General features: G+C 46.7%; 1 protein-coding gene across 3 annotated transcripts in view; it reads left to right on the top strand.

Annotated features, from left to right (window-relative positions):
• Window positions 1–8986: 8986 nt before the first annotated feature.
• GNAL (G protein subunit alpha L) overlaps window positions 8987–22351 on the top strand; it is an 89420-nt gene continuing 76055 nt past the window's right edge. For all 3 annotated transcript variants that reach the window (XM_060119110.1, XM_060119109.1, XM_060119111.1), the window contains exon 1: window positions 8987–9477. In XM_060119110.1, the coding sequence (XP_059975093.1) occupies window positions 9180–9477 (298 nt within the window). In that variant the 5' untranslated portion in view covers window positions 8987–9179. The remainder of the gene's footprint in view (window positions 9478–22351) is intronic.

The raw sequence follows: 22351 nt of genomic DNA, 5'->3' as shown, positions 1-22351 counted from the left end.
GTGGGCACACCCGTTGGGAGGGGTGCTTTGGGCGTGCTCTGGAGGAACGAACATCAGTGAGGAGCCCAGTTTGAACTGGTCATCAGAGGAAAGAGCTCCTAACACCCTGATGAGCCCTAAAGAGGACGCTGTTATAGAAGCATATACGAAAGAGCATGATTTTGATGCTAAAAAAAGTGCTCTGGCTGACCACTCGGCCAAGTGAGCAGTCCTCCCTAAAATCAAGGCCTTCCAATGTCACGCAGAAGCACATGCTCGGAGAAGTTCAAAGAGGCTGTCATGTGATGTCAAAAGTTGGCTCCAGAGTCGGACAAAAAGATTCCAGTAACCATCTGTCTGTTTGCTGCAGGAGGTTAATCTCTCCCACCCTTACGTCAGCCTCGCGCTGGTGCCAGGAAACTTCAAAAATGGAGCCGTGCAAACCATTTCTCATAAGATCACCCACCAGACTAAGATGTACTTAACTCTGGTGGAGAAATTTCACTGAAATTGCTCAGCAAGTACCTGGTGCACCTCCCATCTGTCACCAACACCATCCTGTAAAGTGTAAAGGAAAGGCATGGGCAAGAGACCAGACGCTACCCCAACCCTGCCCCGACGTCTCCCAGTGGATGTCACAGTCACCATCATCCTATGTAGAGAATCCCACTCCACATCTCTCCAGTATTAAGGGACCCACATTACAGAAACTGTCGTTATGAAACTCCAAGAAATCATAACACTCACTCAAAAACTCCATTCTGTCCATGTTATCTTTGGCCTTCAGGAGATGTCTACAGGACCAATATTTTTTTAAAAGGAAAATTATCAAAATTCTCAGAGACCCTTGAACTTCCACGACCAGAGCTGTTGCCATTGCCTCACTGACCGGGGATGAATTCCAACTGGAGGAAACTGACCCCTCCCTCCCATCCTGCGCTGATGGCCAGAAACCCTAAAGTCTGGGAACGTCACCCAGATCTCATATTCCCTCCTGTTACAAACTCGTCTGGCTAAATATTTAAAGGGACTACTGCATACTTCGTCTGACCATCTTATTGGTGACTTTTCCTCAGTATCTTCCTAACCACCCCGAAACGACTGAAAATCCAGGGACCTCATCTTCTAGGGGAGATGCCGGAGGGCGGCAGCTCTTGAACCCTGATGAAAAGTCCTGCAGACCCACAGCACCCTGGCTTAATTACTAGTTATTTATTGATCCTTGGGTTTGCATCTCCCAATTAAAGAGAAACCAACCTTCCGTAGACCACTGGAAAGTCACCCCACCCACCCGAAGCCTCCAGGCCTGTAAGTATCCCCCAGACGCATATGATCTTCTGAAGGCCAGTGCTGACCCAAGACCCCTGGGTCAAGCAGACACGGCAGCAAGTAGACAGCTTCCATCTGAAACATCAGAACAAGACCTCAAACGCCTGTAACCTTTGGTTGCCATGCACTTCTTTACATGCTTTTGTTTCTTGGTGCTATTGTCTTTCCTCACTGCAGGTTCAAGATCCTGGCTTTCTAATGGATGTGTGTTATCTCTTAACAATAGGACTTATAATGCCTCTACCCTTAACTCTGTTATATGCACCCCTGGTCACTCCTTCGCGAGTACAGTACTTGCCATCACTCACTTGGGATATATCTAAAACATACCATTGAGTCACCTGTTGGGTTTGGACCCACTTTCATTTGGGCTGTAGCCACTTTCTTTTCACTGGTGCAAATTTGCCCTTGAGTACCGCACAGTACTCGCTAGTCATTCAAAGGAATCAGTTTCCTAGACAGACGCGACCACTCCGTGACATTTTGTACGGCAAATGCCACAACAGACAAGATAGCCAAAAGTCTAAAACCCCTCATCACATCACAAGTAGTGAGACAGGTTTCCAGCTCTCGTAGGAGCTGCTTTTACAACCAAACTCTCACAGGAATAGAACTTAGCAAGGAACCAAGAGATGGGTGTACAAGCGGAAAGTAACTCATTTTTATAAACCCTCTAAGGAAGATATATAACTTAGACACAGTTCATCGTCTTCTAGCATCACCACACCTGCCAATCTTTAAATGTCATATCTGGTGCCTTGTGATGTCCCAATTAGAATTGCCTGGCACCCCAGATGACCTCACAATCCTTCTTTTAATATTTTCGTGCTTTGCATTGTTCAAATGTTTGATCCCCCACGTCTAAAGTGCTGTGAGCCAGTCTCACCAAATGACCATTCAACAGGAACAAAACTATATAAAGTTAGTTGAAACTCAAGTGACCTCCAGCATAGCCGCAGATGCTCTGACCAGTGCAGGTGTCAGATGGTCACCACCCTGGGAATGTCATCTACTCCGCAGTCCTGGCTTCAGGGTAACCAAAAGGCAGGAGCAAGGAATAGAATTTTTTTTAAAACCACAGCATGCCAAATAGACAAACTGTAAAGAAAGCGTAACTGGCAAAACCAGATAAACTATAGAGAAACCACATTTTAAAACACAAACCATTAAAGCTCTACCTGCATTAGCAATAGCTGCCCCCAACTGTGTTCTAGAAAAATAAACCTCTGTTCCAGCAATAGCCTTGCTTCACATACCAGACCAAGAAGCTATCCGCTAGTTTCTAAATTCTGACCAGTCGTTGCCAAGCCCTGCTTAGCGCCCTCACCCCAAACCACCCTACGTCAAACTTTCCAAGCACCCAAGTGATCCAGCTACAGAATTCATTCCTTGAAGCCTCTTCCCCGGGCAATTTTCTAGGGAACTCATCTTGTTTCCAATCACAGCAGATTTCTCCAACCACCTGCTGTGGGACCTTTGACCAAAGCCACCTGGGTGAACTTGGATACAGACGCGTTTCCCCGTGTCCAGGGGGTAACGGGCGGGGACGCCGTGAAGTCCACCCGTATGTCCTTCTCACCCAAACGTGGGTGACTGGAGCCCGGTAGGTAAATAAAATTGGACGAATGGATTAAATTAAAAAATCACCAGTATTAAGTAAATAAAGAGATTTTACTGAGGTTAACATGCTTGTTTGCAGTTGCCTGTTTAATCTCAGGAAAATTACTGAACAGCAAAAGCTTCTGGTGCGTGAAAATGGACCCAAATTATACAGAATGAAACCACTCTTTCTGAGCAAGAGCCAGAAGGTATGTTTGTGCCAGAAGTTCAATGAGCTGGATGTTTTTAAATTTTCTTTATTTCTCTCAAACTTCTCAAGTATATTCCTCAAAGATTTTTAAACAAAGGGCTAATATTACTTCAACTGAACACCCTGCTGATCAAAGACCTCCATGGGGCAGGACGGGCACAGGCCAGGCTCTGGGAGGCCCTTCTTCAGCCTCCTGAAATTCAGGGCCCATCTCACCACCCCTGGAGGGAACCTGGCCGCCTAAGGACAAGCAGAGGCACAATGGAGTGATATGAGCTCCGGGAAAGACAACAGCAGGCTGGAAGTATGGACTGCAATACAAAATAAATTTTAAAAAGTGAATGTGAGGGGTGAGGTTTGGGGGGCAGGGGGGAAGCAGGGGTGTTACAGAGCTGAAGTCCCATCATACCTAACGGGAAGCTCATAGATTTTGCCTGAAATTGAACAATCAAGAAGCAGGAATGGAAACATAAATTATAGGAATAAGATTTTTTTTTAATTTTAATAAGAGCTAAGAAAGCTGAAATTGGCTGCTTCCTGAGAGCAAGAAATTAGTGAGAAGACTGGCAAAGAAAAGCTGCTTCTCATAAATTAGGGGCAGTTTACCTCCAAATATAAACATCAAGAATACAAGTCCAGGGGGCTTCCCTGGTGGTGCAGTGGTTGAGAGTCCGCCTGCCGATGCAAGGGACACGGGTTCGTGGCCCGGTCCGGGAAGATCCCACATGCCGCGGAGTGGCTAGGCCGTTGAGCCTGCGCGTCCGGAGCCTGTGCTCCGCAACGGGAGAGGCCCACGTACCGAAAAAAAAAAAAAAAAGAAGCAATACAAACTATCATTGCTAACATTTCTACTAAGTCCAAAGAGACTTGAATCTGGCCAAAGTCTTCAAGTTGTTGTTCTTTCATCTTCAACCTGCTGTTAAGTACCTCCAATGAATTTTTTATTTCAGTTATTGCACTTTTAAGTTTTAGTATTTCCATTTGCTTCCCTTTTACAGTTTCAATTTCTCTGCTGAGATTCTCCATCAGTTAATTTATTATGTATACATCGTATTCTAAATCTCTGAGAGTATTTGTAACACCTGCTTTAAAGTCCTTGTCTGCTAATAGTTGCATCTGGTTCATCCAGGCATCCATTTATAGGACTGCTTTTTTTCTGAACTGTGGGTGACATTTTCCTGTCTCTGTGCCTTCTAATTATTTTTTACTGGACGTTATGAATGATATGTTGTGAGGACTGTACCTTCCATTACAGTTCTCTAATGAGTGATTTTGTTCTGTTTTGTTTTGTTTCATTTTGTTTTGTTTTGTTCTATACACCAGTTAACCTGGCTGGGCTCAAATTCTGTCTCTCCTGAAGGGAGAAGAAGCTGAAATCTTTGCTCTGTTCTTTTAGTTTTTTTGGCGTTTCTTGTCGGGCCACCATGTTGTTAAGTCATCAGCCAAGGATCTGAGTGGATTTTGCATTCAAATTTGTGGGGCTCACGCTTCTCAAGTTCCCTTCCTTCTAGGATTTGGCTGCAAACTTTCTGGCTGTTGCCACACCTCCAAATTCTGTTCTCTGACATCGTCAGCCAGTGAGTAGGGCCAGCTTCCTGGGCATGTGACCTGTAAAGTCCCACAGGGCCCCAGGCCTGATTTAATACTCTTCACTCACTGTCTTGAAATTCCTATTTTCAACAGAGACAGAGTATTTTCATTTTGCACCAGGCTCCACAATTCTGTAACCCATCTTGCCAGTAACCCTGTGGCTTTCTGCTTCCCCCTGACTGCAGACTGGGGGGTGTCCTCAGGCAAAAGGGCATCAACTCACAAATCTTAGCCAGTGCACTCATCTTTCAAGGGTAGACTTGCCCTGCATTCACATAGGAGATATAAATGTCATATATATTTTTTGTTATCTGAGGAATGTCAGCCCAACCAAGCTCCTCTGACAATCTATTGCAGCCACAGTTCTCAACCGGGATCAGTTTTGCCTAAGGGGACATCTGGCATGCCTGGAGACATCTTTTTGTTGTCACCATTGAGGAAGGTGCTACAGGCATCTACTGGGTAGAGGCCAAGGACGCTCCTAAACATCCCTCAATGCACAGGACACTCCCTACTACAACAAATTATCCAGCCTCAAAGATTGACAGTGCCGAGATTGAGAAATCCTGCATTACAGGAAGTCAGGCCTCCACTTTCTTTCTTTTTTTTTTTTTTTGCAGTACGTGGGCCTCTCACCGTTGTGGCCTCTCCCATTGTGGAGCACAGGCTCGGGATGCGCAGGCTCAGCATCCATGGCTCATGGGCCCAGCCGCTCCGCGGCATGTGGGATCTTCCCGGACCGGGGCACGAACCCGTGTCCACCGCATTGGCAGGCGGACTCTCAACCACTGCGCCACCAGGGAAGCCCTCCACTTTCATTTTTAATGGCTACATTATTATATACATTATCATCGCATTATTTAATGACTCCTCTAGGACTATATAGCATACTAATCAAACATAGCCCCAATTTAGGGGAAGAGGAAGCCAAATGGGTCTTAACTCTTTCCTATAATTTTACTTATGTTTCCAAAGGAACAGTGTCAAAATGTGCAAAAATGGCAATAATAAAGTGCCACTTTCATCAATTAAGCACAATATCCATACAAAGACCTTAGACATAACCTTTCACTACATCATAACTATTTGCTCTTCAAAAGGAAGTTCAGAGAAAGACGGATTAAGAACGGAAAAATTCTACCTGCAGCAGTGAAGATTATACATAAGATTACATATTATATCAACATGCTGTAATGTTACATTTACTTAGACTCCCCTCATGATTTCTATTTTCAGATTCATAATAATTCTTTGACATTAGAAATTGCCTACATCTATGACCCAATGATTCTTAAATTTAAAAAAATTATCTAGATTAAAGAAAAAACATTAAATTTTACTAACAGTTATATACAAATATTAAATATTTTATTCTAATTTATCCTACGCATAGACCACATAATCCAATCATCTAATAATTAGTATTGATGGAAGAAATTTTCACATACTGAGGTGTGGGGAAGTCATTCTGGCTTACACCTGATTTGGCTTGAACTTTATGCTCACTAGAATAGCCTGCCTCCTGGCCTGTCAACCATGCATTGTCCATCTGCATCTGCTTGAACCACTAAAGACAAGAATGCATTTAAAAATCAAAATGGAGTAACTGTGGTTCAGGCATCCAAAATGGAGCCGGGTGTCCACTGTGGACATGGTTTCAGACACATTCCTGCATCACTGAGAACTTGAATTTTCTGCACTGTATCACACTCAAGGACACCAGCAGCCTTTCTCAAAACAGAATCTGATAGCAGCTGCCAGCTGCAACCTTCTGGTCTCAACGTCTCCCCTTGTAACTATGCCACCATTTCAGACCCCAACCAATCCTGGCTTAACAAGTGCCTCACTTCTTACCAGATCCAATTATCATTCCTGACACACAACTCATGTAATTGTGCGGTTTTTTCCTTATTAGCCACCCTCACTTTGCAGTCTGGAGGAACACAACCCAAGTGCTGCTTGAATCTGTGTCTCCCGGGGTATAGTCTTCAGTTTGTCTCAGATAAAACTCTTTTCTATTCCTATTATAGACTGTTTATCGATTATTTCCATCAATAGGATGTAATCAGAGGTGTTTGAAAGAAACTGAAATGTGGGCACAAGGGGCAGAGCATTTTTTCCCTAGAGTTCTTTTAATAGGATGTAAGGGTTTTTTTCAGTTTATTATGTAAGGTACCAAGAGGGAATATTGTCTTCTATTTCTTTTTCTAAGTAAACTATTAAATTTGAGTGAATTCTCGTTTAGATGCATTTTATTTTATGTGCTTAAACTTTAAAAAAATTGTACTGTTTGCTTCTATTTTCAGCTGACTTTAATTTACAAACATTGTTATCCATCTCATGTGATACAACTTGATAAAGTGTGTATAGTAAACTAAGTTACAACAGAAAAGGAATTAATATGCACTTCTCAGATCTTGGTTCAAATATCCCTTCCTCTGAAAGGCCTTCTCTTGATCATACACAAACCCCCTTCCCTCCCCAATTTAAATTGGACCTTCCCTATTTCTCCTCACTTGTATAATTTGCATTATATAATAAACACATTGGCTTGTGTTTATATGACTGAACATACTTCCACCTCCTAGTGTACAAACTCCATGAGGACCCACGTCTTTTTTTTTTTTTTTTTTGGAGTATAGTTGCTTTACAATGTTGTGTTAGTTTCTGCTGTACAACGAAGTGAATCAGCCATATGTATAAATATATCCCCTCCCTCTTGGACCTCCCTCCCACTGCCCCCCCATCCCACCCATCTAGGTCACCACAGAGCACAGAGCTGAACTCCCTGTGCTATACAGCAGGTTACCACTAGCTACTTATTTTACACTTGGTAGTGTATATATGTCAAACCTAATTTCCCAATTCATCCTACCACCCCTTCCCCACCGTGTCCACACATCCATTCTCTACATCTGCGTTTCTATTCCTGCCCTGAAAATAGGTTCATCTGTACCATTTTTCTAGATTCCACATATATGTGTTAATACACGATATTTGTTTTTGTCTTTATGACTTAACTTCACTCTGTATGACAGACTCTAGGTCCGTCCACCTCTCTACAAATGACCCATATCTTTTGTTTCACCCAATACCAACCAGGAAGCCAAGCAAATTGTGTGTGCTTGATACATATTAATAAACAAATGGATACATGGAGGTCAGTGAATGCACATGACATGGATATTTAGAACCTTCTTCCGTCTTCTCAAGTTAGATTTTCTATAGTCATCCTTTGTTCTACTCAAAGACCTAAAAGTATAGTATAATTTTGGCAAAAAGATTTGGCGTAATATTAGGTGAAAAGCATTACATGGCATTTGTTATTAACAGGGCCCTAAAATAAATGTGAATTGTGGATCTCTATTTTTTTATTTAAAAAATTAATCAAATATAAAGTTTACTCCAAATGCCCACTGCTGTGTTGCATTAAACGGCCCAATTTGCTCTATTAACGGGATTTTTATTAGATATATTTACCTATCAGTTATAACATCCCATGTCATTTTGCTCGAAATCAAGGAACACGTGTTATAGCAGTTTTCTTAAAAGCTATGTCGAAATTTTCATGTGTTGCAAAAGCCCTATAAGATGATGGACATTATGTGAGAATTAAGGAGAAAACCAAGGGATCTCTGGTGGATTGGAGGTGTGGATAGAGGGCACAGGGTCTGGGAGCGCTCCTCCCTGGGCTATATTGCAGATTAAAAACTAGGACGCAGTGTGCAATTCCGTATTCTCCTTTTAGCAAATATAAACGGTATGTGACAATTGGCACTTGTTTTCAATTTTTTACTAAGTGTAGAAATTGTTGAAAATTATGCCTTGGACCTCCTGATTTGGAAACTTTGTCGAGATGGAAGGTGTAATAGTTTAAGGTAGGGGTCAAGAGTGTGCGGAAGTGTTTGCACGTGTGTAAGATGAGCAGGAAACAGCGCCGCAAGGTGAAGAGAGCGGGAATTCAAGATCTCAAAGCTAGCATCCCACCCCTTTACCTGGCTCTCCGATCCTATTGACCACTGTCCAAGATCACAGCCACGGAGGTGCTTTAAGAGCTGCAATGGCAGCTCCGGGCGGCGGCGGCACTGCCACGGCCTCAGCGGCACTGTCCGCAGCTGCGCACCGGGCTCGGTAGCAGTCTTTACGGTAACGGGAACTGAGACGAGGGGCGGTACTTACGGTAATGGGGGGAGTGGCCAGGCGGCGGTATTTACGGTAAGGGGGCCGGGCGGGGCTCTGGGCTGCCCGTCCGGGCCGAGGTCCGCGATGTCAGCTGATCTACTGCCGAGGCGGTCGCCGCCCCCTACACCAGCGGAAAACGCGGAATGGCCCTCGGGGGCAGTGAGGGGCCGGGGACCCGCCTCATCCGTGCCCCTCAGCCTGCAGGCTGCAGCGCCGCGCCGGGTCCGCGTGCAGCCCCCTCCCGTCCCTCGGCTGGGGCCCCGGCGTGAGCCCCGCGCCCCGCGCCCACATGGGGCTGTGCCACAGCCTCCGGCCGCTGCTCTTCGGGGACCCGGAGCCGCCCTTGGAGGGGGCGCGGTCCGGCCCAGACCAGACCCCGGACCCGGACCTGACCCGGGTCCCGACCCCGGTCCGGACCCCGGCGGGGGCAGGCGCGGCGCGGACCCCAGCGCAGAAAGAGAGGCGGCGGCGCGCGGACCAGCAGCGCGCGGAGGAACGCGAGGCCAGGCGGGTCAGCAGGAGCATCGACCGCCGGCTCCGCGAGCAGAAGCGCGACCTGCGGCGGACTCACCGGCTCCTGCTGCTCGGTGGGTACGGGGGTCGCGGGGAACCGGGCGCGGGGCGGGACGCACGGGACGGGAGGCGCGGGGGGCGGGGCGCGGAGCCGGGCGCACGCTGGGCTGGGAACCGGGCTCGAGGCGTACGCGGGCCCCGCTGGTTCGGTCTCGGGTCTAGAGTGGTTCTTACCTGACAGCGTCCACTTGAGTGACTGGGCCGCGAACTCGCTGCCCGGTGACTCTGCTCTTTTCCACACCGTCTCATCCGGGCCCCGTGGCTCACTTGTTACCGGTTAAGGAGCCTGCCCGGGAATTTCGTCCTCACTCGGTTCATCCCCAGGGCGTGCAGCCGCGGAGGGGCCTCGTGCACCTCACCTCCTCAGCGGCGGCCTTTGTTCTAAGGGCGCGAGTAAAAGCAAGTGCACGAGGCCTTTACATTGGTGGGTGTGGCTTGTCCCCTTTGGAGAAATAACTTCCAGAGCCCAGGGTACGGTCCTTCTGTCTCACTGAGTAGGTTCGAGCCTGGTGCCGTCGTAATGTTTGCTCCTCCTTCAGAAACATTCGCTTTGCCACCTGCACACAAGAAAATGGGCACACCACTACCGGTGCTTGAAGGTACAGACCGCGTCGTTTGCTGGCATTTCTCAGCGAGCGGAACAGTCTTTCCCGTGAACAACTCGGGGACGTTCTCTGTGCTCTCAAAGCCTGGGTTCCTCATGCTACTTGTGGCTTTTAAAGTTTAGAAGGGAGTGTTTCCCTGGTGGCGCAGTGGTTGAGAGTCCGCCTGCCGATACAGGGAACACGGGTTCGTGCCCCGGTCCGGGAGGATCTCACATGCCGCGGAGCGGCTGGGCCCGTGAGCCATGGCTGCTGAGCCTGCGCGTCCGGAGCCTGCGCGTTCGGAGCCTGCGCGTTCGGAGCCTGCGCGTCCGGAGCCTGTGCTCCGCAACGGGAGAGGCCACAGCAGTGAGAGGCCCACGTATCGCAAAAAAATTTCAAAAATAAAAAATAAAGTTTAGGGCGGAAAAAAAGCAAGACGTGGGCTTCTGACCCCAATTTTGTGACCTATAAGGCAGAATAATTGTTGAGTTCTGTGCCCTCCTGGGCACAAAGAAAGAACCCGGCCCACGATGGAGGAAGATCCCTGCTTATAAATGAGTGAGACTTTTCCTTAAGATCTCGAGGACAACGAAGTCTTCGGTTTTGAAAGGGCTCACCATTGCAAGAATGAATAACTAAAACAACACAAACCTAGCTGCTGTATCCGGTGAAATATCTGAATTCTAACATAAAGGGACTTTTTTTGGAGTAACAAAGAACAAAAAAATATAGAAGTGATCAGGTTACCTGAAAAGGGAAGAGGACACATCAGAAGCAGAGTTATCTACAGTGCTAACTTCTGGAGCAGGGCAGAACAATGTTTCCAGGGGGTCTGAAGATACAGAATGGTGATTCTAGAACCTGGTACCTCGTTAACCCACTGTGTGTGTGTGTGTGTGTGTGTGTGAGTGTGAGGGGAAAATAGATTTCCAAACATACAAGTGCTCAAAGTACATCCCCAACCACATATTCTTCTGGAAAGAAATCAGAAATTACTCCAGCCAAATTTCTTTTAATGCACCAAATTAAAATAACTCAAAAAGGAGAGAATTGTGGTCTCAAGAAATAAGAGAAAAACAAATAAGGTCTACAGTTCTGGCAATGTAATGTTGTTTTCATGTGATTGTGCAGCCGGACAGAAGTGTCTAAAAGGATATGTGAAGCAGAAGATGCTCAATATATAGAAAAAATTTTAAAGTTAACGATTCTGTGAAAGGGTCCTGGGAGGTGAGATCTAAAGACTTGAACGGTGAGCAGTTTCTTATAACATGTTGAGAGACTGTCCCTTTAAAGACACTGCCTCAGCCTTGTGTGTCGGCATCATATCTGACATGATGCATAGTCAGGTGACTCACACTTTGGGGGGAAAGTGTCGTGGATCTTCCCACCAGTGACAGCAAGAGTGCAACACAAACTGTCCTGTCAAGGTGACATTTAGTCCAGACCAGGTGTTGGTCTAACAGGGACAGTGCATCCTAGCTTCATCCCACTGTCACCTTGTGAGAATGCAGGCCCAGTGTTGCCGGGTCTTGAATTTCCAGAATAAGAGGGAAATGCTCATTTTCATCTGAAACCTCCTTATTTTTAACCATTGGCTCAAATTAATAAAACACAATCTATGTGCCTGCTGTGGCCCACAGGCCACCAAGTCTCACCTCCGTCGGATCTCTCCCAAGCTAAAGGGACATTTCCGCAGGCCGAGCACTGGGCTGTATGGGCAGCGGCCCCAGGTCAACACCAGCAAAACGCAGTTGACAAGACTGGGTGTGGGATCAAAATATATAATCTGACTGTACACACAGCAAGCGAAGCCAGGTTCCCCATCCTTCAGGTGAATCTGCAGCTGAGCTCATAGGGTCATGACACAGTCATGACAGTAGATGCCACTGACTGTTCTTCCACCTCTTTTGTTGACTATGATGTAAATTCTTGTTCACTACATTCTGATTGGAAAAGTATTCATTTGATATTATCCTTTTTCCCAGATAATTATGCAAATTAAAAATGGCCAACTGTGGTTAAGATTCATGTTTTTTGCTTCCTTCTATTATTTCCTGTTGTTTTCCTGTGTGTTTGGTCTTTCTCTGCCAGGAATACATCTCTTGAGATGGAAGCAGTCTCTGTGGGACACTTGCTGACTTTCTCTTGTACTTGGCTGCTGGTAGAAACCAGAACGCTGGCTTGACCTCTGTCTGAGTCTCTAAGAGGAAGTACTTGGTACAGTCACAGAAAACGGAATGTTCTCCACTGGGGGGTTTTGATCACTTTTTTTCAGATAAATGTCTCTTTTCTTGAGTCATGCAGTGGACTTGAGCCGCATGGATCCCCCAGGACGCCACCCTTTCAGTTTGCTGCCTTGTCCTGCCCCAGCCTCCTGTAGTCCCATGGCTTTTAAACTCAGGAGAAATTCCAGATGCTCTGGCTGTGCCTTGGCTTTTCCAAACTCACATGCACAACATGTCCTTACAGCCCGGGGAGAAGATGCAGCCACAGCTTCTATATCACTCTATTGTATAAACTATCACCAGCATCCTGCAGACACAAAGCTCCCCATTTCAAATCAGTGGAGCAAGACTCAGGAAGAAGATGTGGCCCAAGGGATGGTGCAGTGAGAACGAGCAGGTGGGGCCGTGGACCTCCAAGGCCAGTGTGGACGGACCCTGAACCTACACCTCTCCTTAGAAGGAAGCACAGCCCAGGAGGGTTTAAGTTGGAGTTAATCTGTCATTGATGTGGGGATGGCCTGTGTTCAAAAGGATGTTGGGCCATGTTTCGGGCCACCCACCTGTGAGTTCAGCAGCTCCTGCCCAGGGGGGTCAGCAGAGAGGCATCTCCGTGGCCTAGTGCAAAGACAAGGGCACCAGCGCCATCACGCCCAGTCCGCTAGCGGGACGGAGCAGGGCCTGGAGGAAGGGAGGCCGCATGGAGGTCACCGAAAGATCAAAGTACACTCATAGAATAGATTTGTTTTTAAATGGGACCAGGGATTCTTTTTTTCCATTTTGAGGGGTTTGTCAGAAAACAGTGTATTAAGGTTGCACTTGGAGCAAATGCACAGCAAAACGCCCAGCATATTTTCCACCATCGAAACCCGGCACCTGCCCCACGCCAGCTGCATCCACAGTCTAGTCATGACGCCCCGTCAGCCTTCATGGTGTCCCCCTGGAAGGTGAGGTTGGGCCCTCTCATTTGGCTATTAGAGCTTTTCATGTACAAGGAAATTCCATGTGCTGGAAAGAAGCAGCAAAACCCAGGGGGAGATGGCCGTTTTCTGTCCGTCCTTCCCTCCTGGGCCAGGAAGGATGGTTATGTAATTCTCTCTCTCAAAAGCTCTAAAGTACCTGGTACTTTACTTTAGAATCATTTCTTAATTTAATGTAACAGCGTCCTGCACACCAGCTATCCATCGATCGGTGCTGTCTGGCCTGAAAGGCGGGCAGAGACGCAGCTGGTCTGATGCACTTCCCTGTGCCCTAATGGAGGATGTTTATTTAATACTCAGACCCACTTCCCCCTTTGGCGGGTGGTGTTTTCTTAGAAGAAACTGCTCCCATTTGGGCTTGGGCACAATAACGATTCTGGATGGGCAGGGAAGGCCTGGAGCATAATAACCAGGGTTTAGACAAAAACATTCCAGTTCAGCCGGGAAAGGAAAGTATTCATATTCCTCTTCAGAAAAAAAAAAAAAATCTAGTTACTTGCTTTCCTCATCTGTGAAATGGGATCATAAACCACCTCGTAGGATTTCTTGGCCCAGCGGGGCCCCACCCATACTGGGAGAAAACATCCCCAGAGCATGCACCTGCAGAGCACTTGTTTCCAGAACAAAGAAAGGAATCCTACAGACTGACGTAAAAAGATGCCCGATTAAAACAGGCAAACAGGGAATTCCCCGGTGGTCCAGTGGTTAGGACTCCGAGCTCTCACTGCCAGGGGCCCGGGTTCAATCCCTGGTCAGGGAACTAAGATCCCACAAGCTACAAGATGTGGCCAAAAAACAAAAACGGGCAAATGACTTGGAGCTGACGGTACACAAAAGAAGATACGTGAAAAACCAGTACACTGCATGCATGATTGGTCATCAAGGAAATGCAGATTAAAACCACAGACAGCAGTTCACTCCTACCAGGGTGGCCTACAGACCCACAGTTCCAGTGCTGACCAGGATATAAAACAGGGTCAGCAGACTTTCTCTATGAGGGGCAGGCCATGGGACCTAGTCAGCTCTGCTGCACCATGCAGGCAGCCGTAGACCACACATAAGCACACGAGTGGGGCTGTGCTCCAATAAGACTGTATTTATAAATGCTTACATCTGAATTTCATGTAATTTTTAAATTTTTAAATCATGAAATACCATTCCTTTGATTTTTTTTTCCCAACCACTTATGGAGTCTTTGCTCACAGACTATGCAAAAACAGGCTGCAAACCAAAGTTTGCTGAGCCCTGATCTAGATGCCAAAGCCTCACTCTCTGTTGGTGGCACAAGGACAATTGTACAGTCACTTCCCAGAATTACTGGGTAGTTTTCTATGACGTTAAACACACATCCTATGATCCAGCGATACCACTCCTAGGAATTTACAGCAGAAAAATGAAAATATGCATTTATTATAAGAAGTTATACAAAATGCTTCTATCTGCTTTATTCAAGATAGCAGAAAACTGGGAACAACTCAAATTGTCACTAACCAGAGAATGAATAAGCATACTGTGTATATTCATACAATGAAATACTCAACAATAAAAAAAGTACTGATTGATAACATAGCAACATGGATGGGATTTTTGAGTGTTATGTATACGTGCAAAAGAGTAGCTACTTATGATTCTGTTTATACTGAATTCTAGAAGAGGTCAAGCCAGTCGATGGTAATAGAAATCAGAACAGTAGTTTCAGGGGTCAGATTTCTGGAAAAAGTCGTGAAGCACCTTTCTGGGGTCATGGAAATGTTCCCTATCTTGAGTGGGACAGTGATTACACAGGTGTAAACATGTGAGAACTTATCAAACTGTATGCTTAAGATCTATGCATTTCAATGTATTTAAATTTTACTTTTTTTAAGATAAAGCCCTTAAAAATAGTGCCTAGCATATAGTAGAGGCTTAATAAATGTTTGCTGTTTTTAAAAGGATTTTTTAAAAGGATAGATCAAAACTCAAAAGAGGGACAATTCTAATTATAGAATGAGATAATAAATTATGGCTTTCTACACCAGGGGTCGCCAACCCCAGGCCCGTGGACCCATACCCGTCCCAGCCTGTTACAAACCGAGCTGCCCAGCAGGAGGTGAGTGGTGGGCTAGCAAGCGAAGCTTCATCTGCCCATCGCTTTCACTACCGCCTGAACCATACCCCCCCCCGCCACCATCCGCGGAAAAATTGTCTTTCATGAAACCGGTCCCTGGTCCCAAAAGGGTTGGGGACTGCTGTGCTACACCATACCGAAATTTAATATGTTTAATACAAAGATCCTTACTTACCATTTGTAGGATCTGTGTTCTAATGATCCCAAAGATTAAACACCAGACGCTGAAGTGGGACCGTGGTATGTGAGTGAGGACAAGGGTGGTGTAGCTAATCTCTCTGCCATGTGGTCAGAGTGAAAGGGGGGGTGTGGTCAGGTTAACTGCTTCTCTAGCCATTTACTGAGCTCCCGGGTGATGCCAGGCGTCACGGGAACATCCACACTGGAAATCATTAAACTATAAACTGTTTTGTTACCGGGTCCCCTGCTGCCTTGCTACTTTTCTGTTCTGTTCTCCCCTATCTTCTCTCTAAAACAGGATCCCAAACTGAAGTTGTAAAGCTGAAACTCAAAGGCAGAAGGCTGATAGGAAGCCATTCACTGGGCCAACCGTGTAGGGAAATCATAGTCACTTGTTTTCATCCAGACTCTTTCTACTGTGATAGAATTCCAGCTCAAACAGACTAAGTTAGAGGCAGAGGAGACGTCAGCCAGGCTCTGTCTGTCCCGGGTCTTGGTTCTGTGTGTTCACCAGCGGCTCCAACTTCACAAAGTCTCAGGAGCCCAGAGGAAAGAGGCTCTGGTAACAGTTCTGGGTGGACAGCTCAAGTGAGAGCTTAACATTGTTTCTAACTGGTATCTGTTCTTGTCCCAAACCTCAAAGGTGCATTTTAAGATAAATGCATTTAATATTTTCTAAAATTATTTCTAAACTTAATTTCACCATTAATCTTTGAAAAAAGACATTGATTTCTTCATAATTTCTTCTGTTTCCTTACAGTGATGAAACGGACAGAAACATAGAGTTTTGCTATATCACTGTAAGAAAATGAAAATATTCCTGGATTCCTGTCTTAGACAGTGAGTTTCATGATGTATAATCCCAAGCACTATTGAAAGCTAAAGACTCTTAGGCATTTCGAAGGCAGGTTGTTTCCTTGGGAGCCCACAGGTAAGGGACAGTGATTTCTCCTCTCTTGGGAGAAACCATAGGCATCACTTAAAGTCCTGAGGTTTAAACACTGGTAGGGGTGGACCAGGGAGCAGATGAAATCTCAACAAGAAATGTCAGAACCACTAGTAGGGAAGAGATCTCAGGCATCAGAGTTTTGATTTGCTCTTTGGTCTTTGTACTGATAATTTGGTGTTTGGCAGCAAATACAATATTTAAGCCATATTTCTAAAATCCTGGAAATGACACCTAGGATGTGACATTTGTGGGCTGGAAGGTTCACGTCCTCTAATGTGGAGAGATGGAGCATTTTCTCCTGAGACGTGAGAGAGAACGAGATTCCCCGCCTAACGTCAGGCTGTTCTTAGGCCCTTCAGGACCCGACCACGTGTCTGCCATCGCGCGCGCATGTGTGTGTATGTCTCTGTGTGTATGTGTCTGTGGGTGTGTCTGAGTGTGCATGTCTGTGTGTGTGCGTGTGTCTGTGTGTGTGAAATATCACCGAGCACCGCCCCTTCAGGGCACGTCACACCGTCTGTCTCAGTCCCTCTGTCCCTGCCATTTCTGCCCCCCCCGCACTGGTCCCTCTGCCTGGAGAACGGGTCCCCTTTTCTTCTTGCACCTGCGTGAACGCGTCTTAGCTTCACATCTTGCCTTGTTGTTACTCTCTCTGTTGAGAAGCCTTATTTGATGCCCATTTTTTCCTTCCCTGGGCAGCTATTTCCTTCACAAAACTTACCCCATTTTGAATTACATTTTCATTCATGTGTTTGCTTAGCGTTGACGCCAGTAACCTCTTGGGGCCAGAGACCTCATCCTTCGCGTTTCCTGCTGCGTCTCCAGTGTCCTGCACGTGCCTGAAGGCATGTTTTTCAGTAAAGGCATGAATGTCAGGCTAAGGTCAGATGGTGACAGGCAAGTGTAAGCGCTGGCCCGGCAGGCGCCCTGTCCCCTCGTTCCCACCCCTGCTGCACCCCAGCAGGTGGGGACTGTAGGGTTGACCGAGGCTCTAGACCAAGACCACAGGGTCAAGTGGCAAACTTTTCTTTCTTTTTTTTTAGGAGGTTACTTTTAGTATTTCTTAATCGAGATACTGTTGACAGAAAACATTATATTAGTTTCAGTTGTACAACGAAATGATTCAGTATTTGTCTATATTGTGAAATGATCACAATAAATCTAGTTAACATCTGTCACCACAAATAGTCACCCAAAAAATTGTGTGTGATGAAGACTTTTAAGATCTACTTTCTTAGCAACCTTCAAGTACACGATACAGTATTGTTAACTGTAGTCACTGTGCTGTACACTCCATCCCCAGGACGAATTTATTTTACAACTGGGAGTTTGTACCCTTTGTCCCCCTCCCCCCGTTTCTCGTGGCCCACTCCCCTCTACACACACGTGGACCCACCACACCAAAGCATCTATGCCGCCTGCTCGCTGGCTCCTTGGCTTCCCTTGGTCCTCTGCCCCTGGAATCCCCTCCCCCATTTTCAAAGGTCATCTCAGGTGTTACCTCCTCTTCCAAGCCTTTCCTGATCCCCTCTGTTGGAAGTGTCCGCTCATTTTATATGTAACTCCCTTAGAATACCTTTCCTTCTGCAGTGGACATTCATACGTTTACCTGAAATCCATGATCAGACTGTATCCTATGGGAGTCATGTCCACTTTGGTTTATCTATTAATCCTCCATGCCACCTGGCAGAACCTGGCATAAAATAAATGGGAAATTATCGTTGACAAAACAGAAATGAGAACGCGGAAATCCCGCCGTGTATTTTAATTCCAACCCAGAAAGATTGCCATCTGTTCTTTTCTTAATTGAAATATAATTCACATACCATGAAATTCACCCTTTTAAAAACTGTACAACTCAGCAGGTTTTTAGCGTATTCACAAGATTGTGAAACCATCACCATTACCTCATTCCAGAACATTTTCATCTTTCCAAAAAGAAGCCCCCTGCCGCTTAGCACTCATCCCTCCCCCTGCCACCCCTGACCACCACTGATCCACTTTCTCTCTCTTTTTTTTTTTTTTTTTTTTTTGCGGTATGCGGGCCTCTCACTGTTGTGGCCTCTCCCGTTGCGGAGCACAGGCTCCGGATGCGCAGGCTCAGAGGCCATGGCTCACGGGCCCAGCTGCTCCGCGGCACATGGGATCCTCCCAGACTGGGGCACGAACCCGTATCCCCTGCATCGGCAGGCGGACTCTCAACCACTGCGCCACCAGGGAGGCCCCACTTTCTCTCTTTATGGAAGTGTCTGTTCTGGACGTTTTGCGTAAAAAGTCACACAATATGTAGTCTTCTGTGTCTGGCTTCTTTCACTTAACAGGATGTATTCACCCATATAACAATGGACCAGCACTTCATTCCTTTTTATGGCCAAATAAAGTCCACCGTATGGATCTGCCACCTGTTACTTATTATCTGTTCTTTCAGTTGGTAGATATAATAGCTAAAATGTGTGTTTCCACTTTTTAGCTATTATGACTAATGCTGCCGTGACTGTTTGTGTACAGGTTATTGTCTGGACATATGTTCTCATTTCTCTTGGGTGCATATCTGGGAGTGGAATGGCTTGGTCATATGGTAACTCTCTGTTTAACTTTTTGATGAACTACCAGACTGTTTTCCAAAGCAGCTGAATCACTTTACATTTTCACTAGCAACATGTGAGGGTTCCAATTTTTCCACATTCTCATCAACACCTGTTATTGTCCATCTTTTTTTTTTTTTTTTTTTTGTGCGGTATGCGGGCCTCTCACTGTTGTGGCCTCTCCCGTTGCGGAGCACAGGCTCCGGATGCGCAGGCTCAGCGGCCATAGCCCACGGGCCCAGCCGCTCCGCGGCATATGGGATCCTCCCGGACCGGGGCACGAACCCGTATCCCCTGCATCGGCAGGCGGACTCTCAACCACTGCGCCACCAGGGAGGCCCAAGTCCATCTTTTTTTTTATTACAGCCATCTTAGTGGGCATGGAATGGTATACACTGTGCTCTGGATTTGCATTTCCCTAATGACTAATGTTGCACATCTTTGGATGTGCTGATTGGCCATTTGTACATATCCCTTTGAGAAATGTCTGCTCAAATACTTTGTTCCTTTTGTAATTGGGTTATTTGTCTTTCTGTTGTTGCGTTGTAGTAGTTTCTTAAATATTCTGTCTGCTGGAGCCTTTTGTTCTTAACCACATGTAACTATGCACCTTATGCCCTAACCTGCAGAATATCTGTTCAATAGTGAATAATGTCAAGTTTTGCCTCTATTTTTATAATTTTAATTGCCTTGTACAATTGCCTTGCAATATCCAGAGTCTTAATTCCAAGTTTCTAGATATGGACCTTACCAACATTTACATATTTATGGAGGGGTGGGTATGTGGAATTTTCTAAGATGTCAATATACTTTGAAACACTGTTTTATCAACGTAAATGTGAAATCAACAGAACCCGATAGTTTATGATGAACAGGATGATTTAACAGCAGTAACACAGAAATACAGGGACATGGCGGGGGGATGGAAAACAGCGGCCTTAGGAAGAGGGGAGGGAGGGAAGGGATGGGTAGGGGAGGTTGTGTATTTTGAAATAGGCGCGTTGTGAGTTTTGACTAACTGACACGTGAGAAATTACAAACAGAAAAGGAGAAAAGAAGCCGGGAAGGAAGCGAAGGTGGGGCCGGGCTGTGGGGACCCAGGGCCTCTCGAGGCGAGGCAGGTGCGCGCGGCCGGTCGTTCCTGCGGCGGTCGCCAGGTGGCGCTGCGGCGCGGGAAGTCCGATGGATGGGCAGCAGCTGCTCCCGGACCGCGGTCCGCACTGGCCGCCGGGCGGGCAGCGGGGAAACCGGCTTGTACTGAGCTCCCAGGTGTGAGTGGTCGTGCTGGGCGAGAGGTGAAGGCGAAGGATGCCCTGCCAGTGGCAGAGCGGCCCCTGGAGGGGGGGACCCCACCGACAGGGCCCTTACCTGCTCACACCTGCACACACCTGCAAGCGGCAGCATCCCCCAGTGGCGGTTAAAGCGGCGCCTCCTTTGTGTGGACCCTTTTCTCTCCTAGGAATAATTGTTCTGTGTGCCCGTGTGATGCTGTACATCCCCGGACAGGTCATGCATCTGTCCATTCTGCACGACTGTTCCCGCCATCTCTATCCCAGGGAGGGCACCCCGCCTCCTGACGACCACCGGTTCTAGTTTTGTCCGGCCTGTAATCAATTCCCCACGTAAAACTTGCCCCATCCCTGCCCTGCTTCTGACAACTTTGACTTCCGGCCGTCCTGGGGATAAAGAAGCATCCCTAACAGAACCCACAGCCGGACAGCGTGAGTCGTGACTCCTTGGGGCAACACCGGCCATGCCATCAGCACTGCATAAATACTCGGGGAGACCGATGATAAACTCCGCACAAACGAAATCCAGCTCGCCAGCAGGTAGGAAGGAAAGGAACCAAGAAATGAGTGAGAGGGGTTCTCGCTTCTCCATGACTGATGTTATGTTCCCTTCTCCCCCCCCCCCCCTTTATTTATCTCTTAGTTGTTGGCATGGACACATGGTAGTTCTATGTTTTTTCAGTGGCTTAGAAGTCACTCCTGTACTTAAATACCTTGGTGCTGAAATCATCCCAGATTTGGCCAAATGGGAGCCCCTTCTGTCTGGTCTTGTGTTCTCCGGAGGTGCCCCCAGCATTTGAAAGCACTTTCCTACTTTCTGGCATAACAATGCTCCAGATTTATCTGTGGCTCCCCTGCCCCCACCCCGGAATCTGCCGTTTCTCTGAGGAGGCCTGGCTCCTCTGGGTTGTGGGTGATACTGAAGACCAAGGCCTGGGCACTAGGTGCGCTCACCGCCACTGGCGTGTCTAATGCCTGGGTCTTTTCAGCAGACAGAACGAGGGAATAGATGTGTGTGGCACATGCACAGGCGTACAGTGTACACACACACGTATGTGCACATAATCACGGACACATACATACATACTCTAGACATCACGAACTCATTCCGATCACTACAATTCCAGTCCATCCCATGGGCGTGCCTTGCGTTTCGCCATTCCGTGTTTGTCCGTCCTCTTTCTCTCTGAAAATCCTGGTTCTCAGTAACCACCTCAATGCACCTGTCCACCTGCCCCGTCCTGTCATTCACGCACCTAAGGGTTTGGGATTTGCACTCAGAGTCTCCCTTTTGAACCTCAGTCTTGAATTTATCTGTCGTCTAAATTCATCAAACGGTTCCTACTTAATGAGCAAATAAACCACGAACGGGAAATACAGACGATCCCTAGGCTCTGTCTCCCTTGTTCACAGCCCACGAGCTTCAGAAAGAGCCCGTGCAACCTTCCTGGGAAAGGCCCATAGTTCCCACCTATGATGGAGCAAGTTCATGTTCTGTTTAATTTCATATACAGGTTGACATTCTATTACAAGGGAAACTGTTGCTTTAGACTCTGTAACGGAGCCAAATTCTAAAAGAAACCAGTTGCTAAGGCAACTGAGTGAAGAGTTAATTAATTCATCAGTCATTATATGCAGATTTAATCTGCCTGTGTTAGCAAGGAGGTGGGCTTGTTTGATTTCTCATTTTGGAAGAGAAAACGGTGCGATTTTTTCCCCACCCGTCAGAATTCCTTCTGGAAAGGGCTCAGGCTTTGGGATCAGACAGAGCTCCACCCCATCAGGCCCATGTGGAACCTTCGGACCAACAGCCTTCTCTACAAAGTGTGGATAATCTTGTAGCTGTTGCAATGATCTGATAAGATGAGCCACTAGAAATAGAGCACCTTTCAGTGTCTTTTTAAAAATAAGACGAAGGGGCTTCCCTGGTGGCGCAGTGGTTGAGAGTCCACCTGCCAATGCAGGGGACACAGGTTCGTGCCCTGGTCCGGG

The sequence above is a fragment of the Mesoplodon densirostris genome, chromosome 15 (genome assembly GCF_025265405.1).
Source record: "Mesoplodon densirostris isolate mMesDen1 chromosome 15, mMesDen1 primary haplotype, whole genome shotgun sequence".
Lineage (NCBI taxonomy): Eukaryota > Metazoa > Chordata > Mammalia > Artiodactyla > Ziphiidae > Mesoplodon > Mesoplodon densirostris.
The sequence above is the reverse complement of the archived record's forward strand: the minus strand, read 5'-3'. Positions and strand labels throughout refer to the sequence as shown.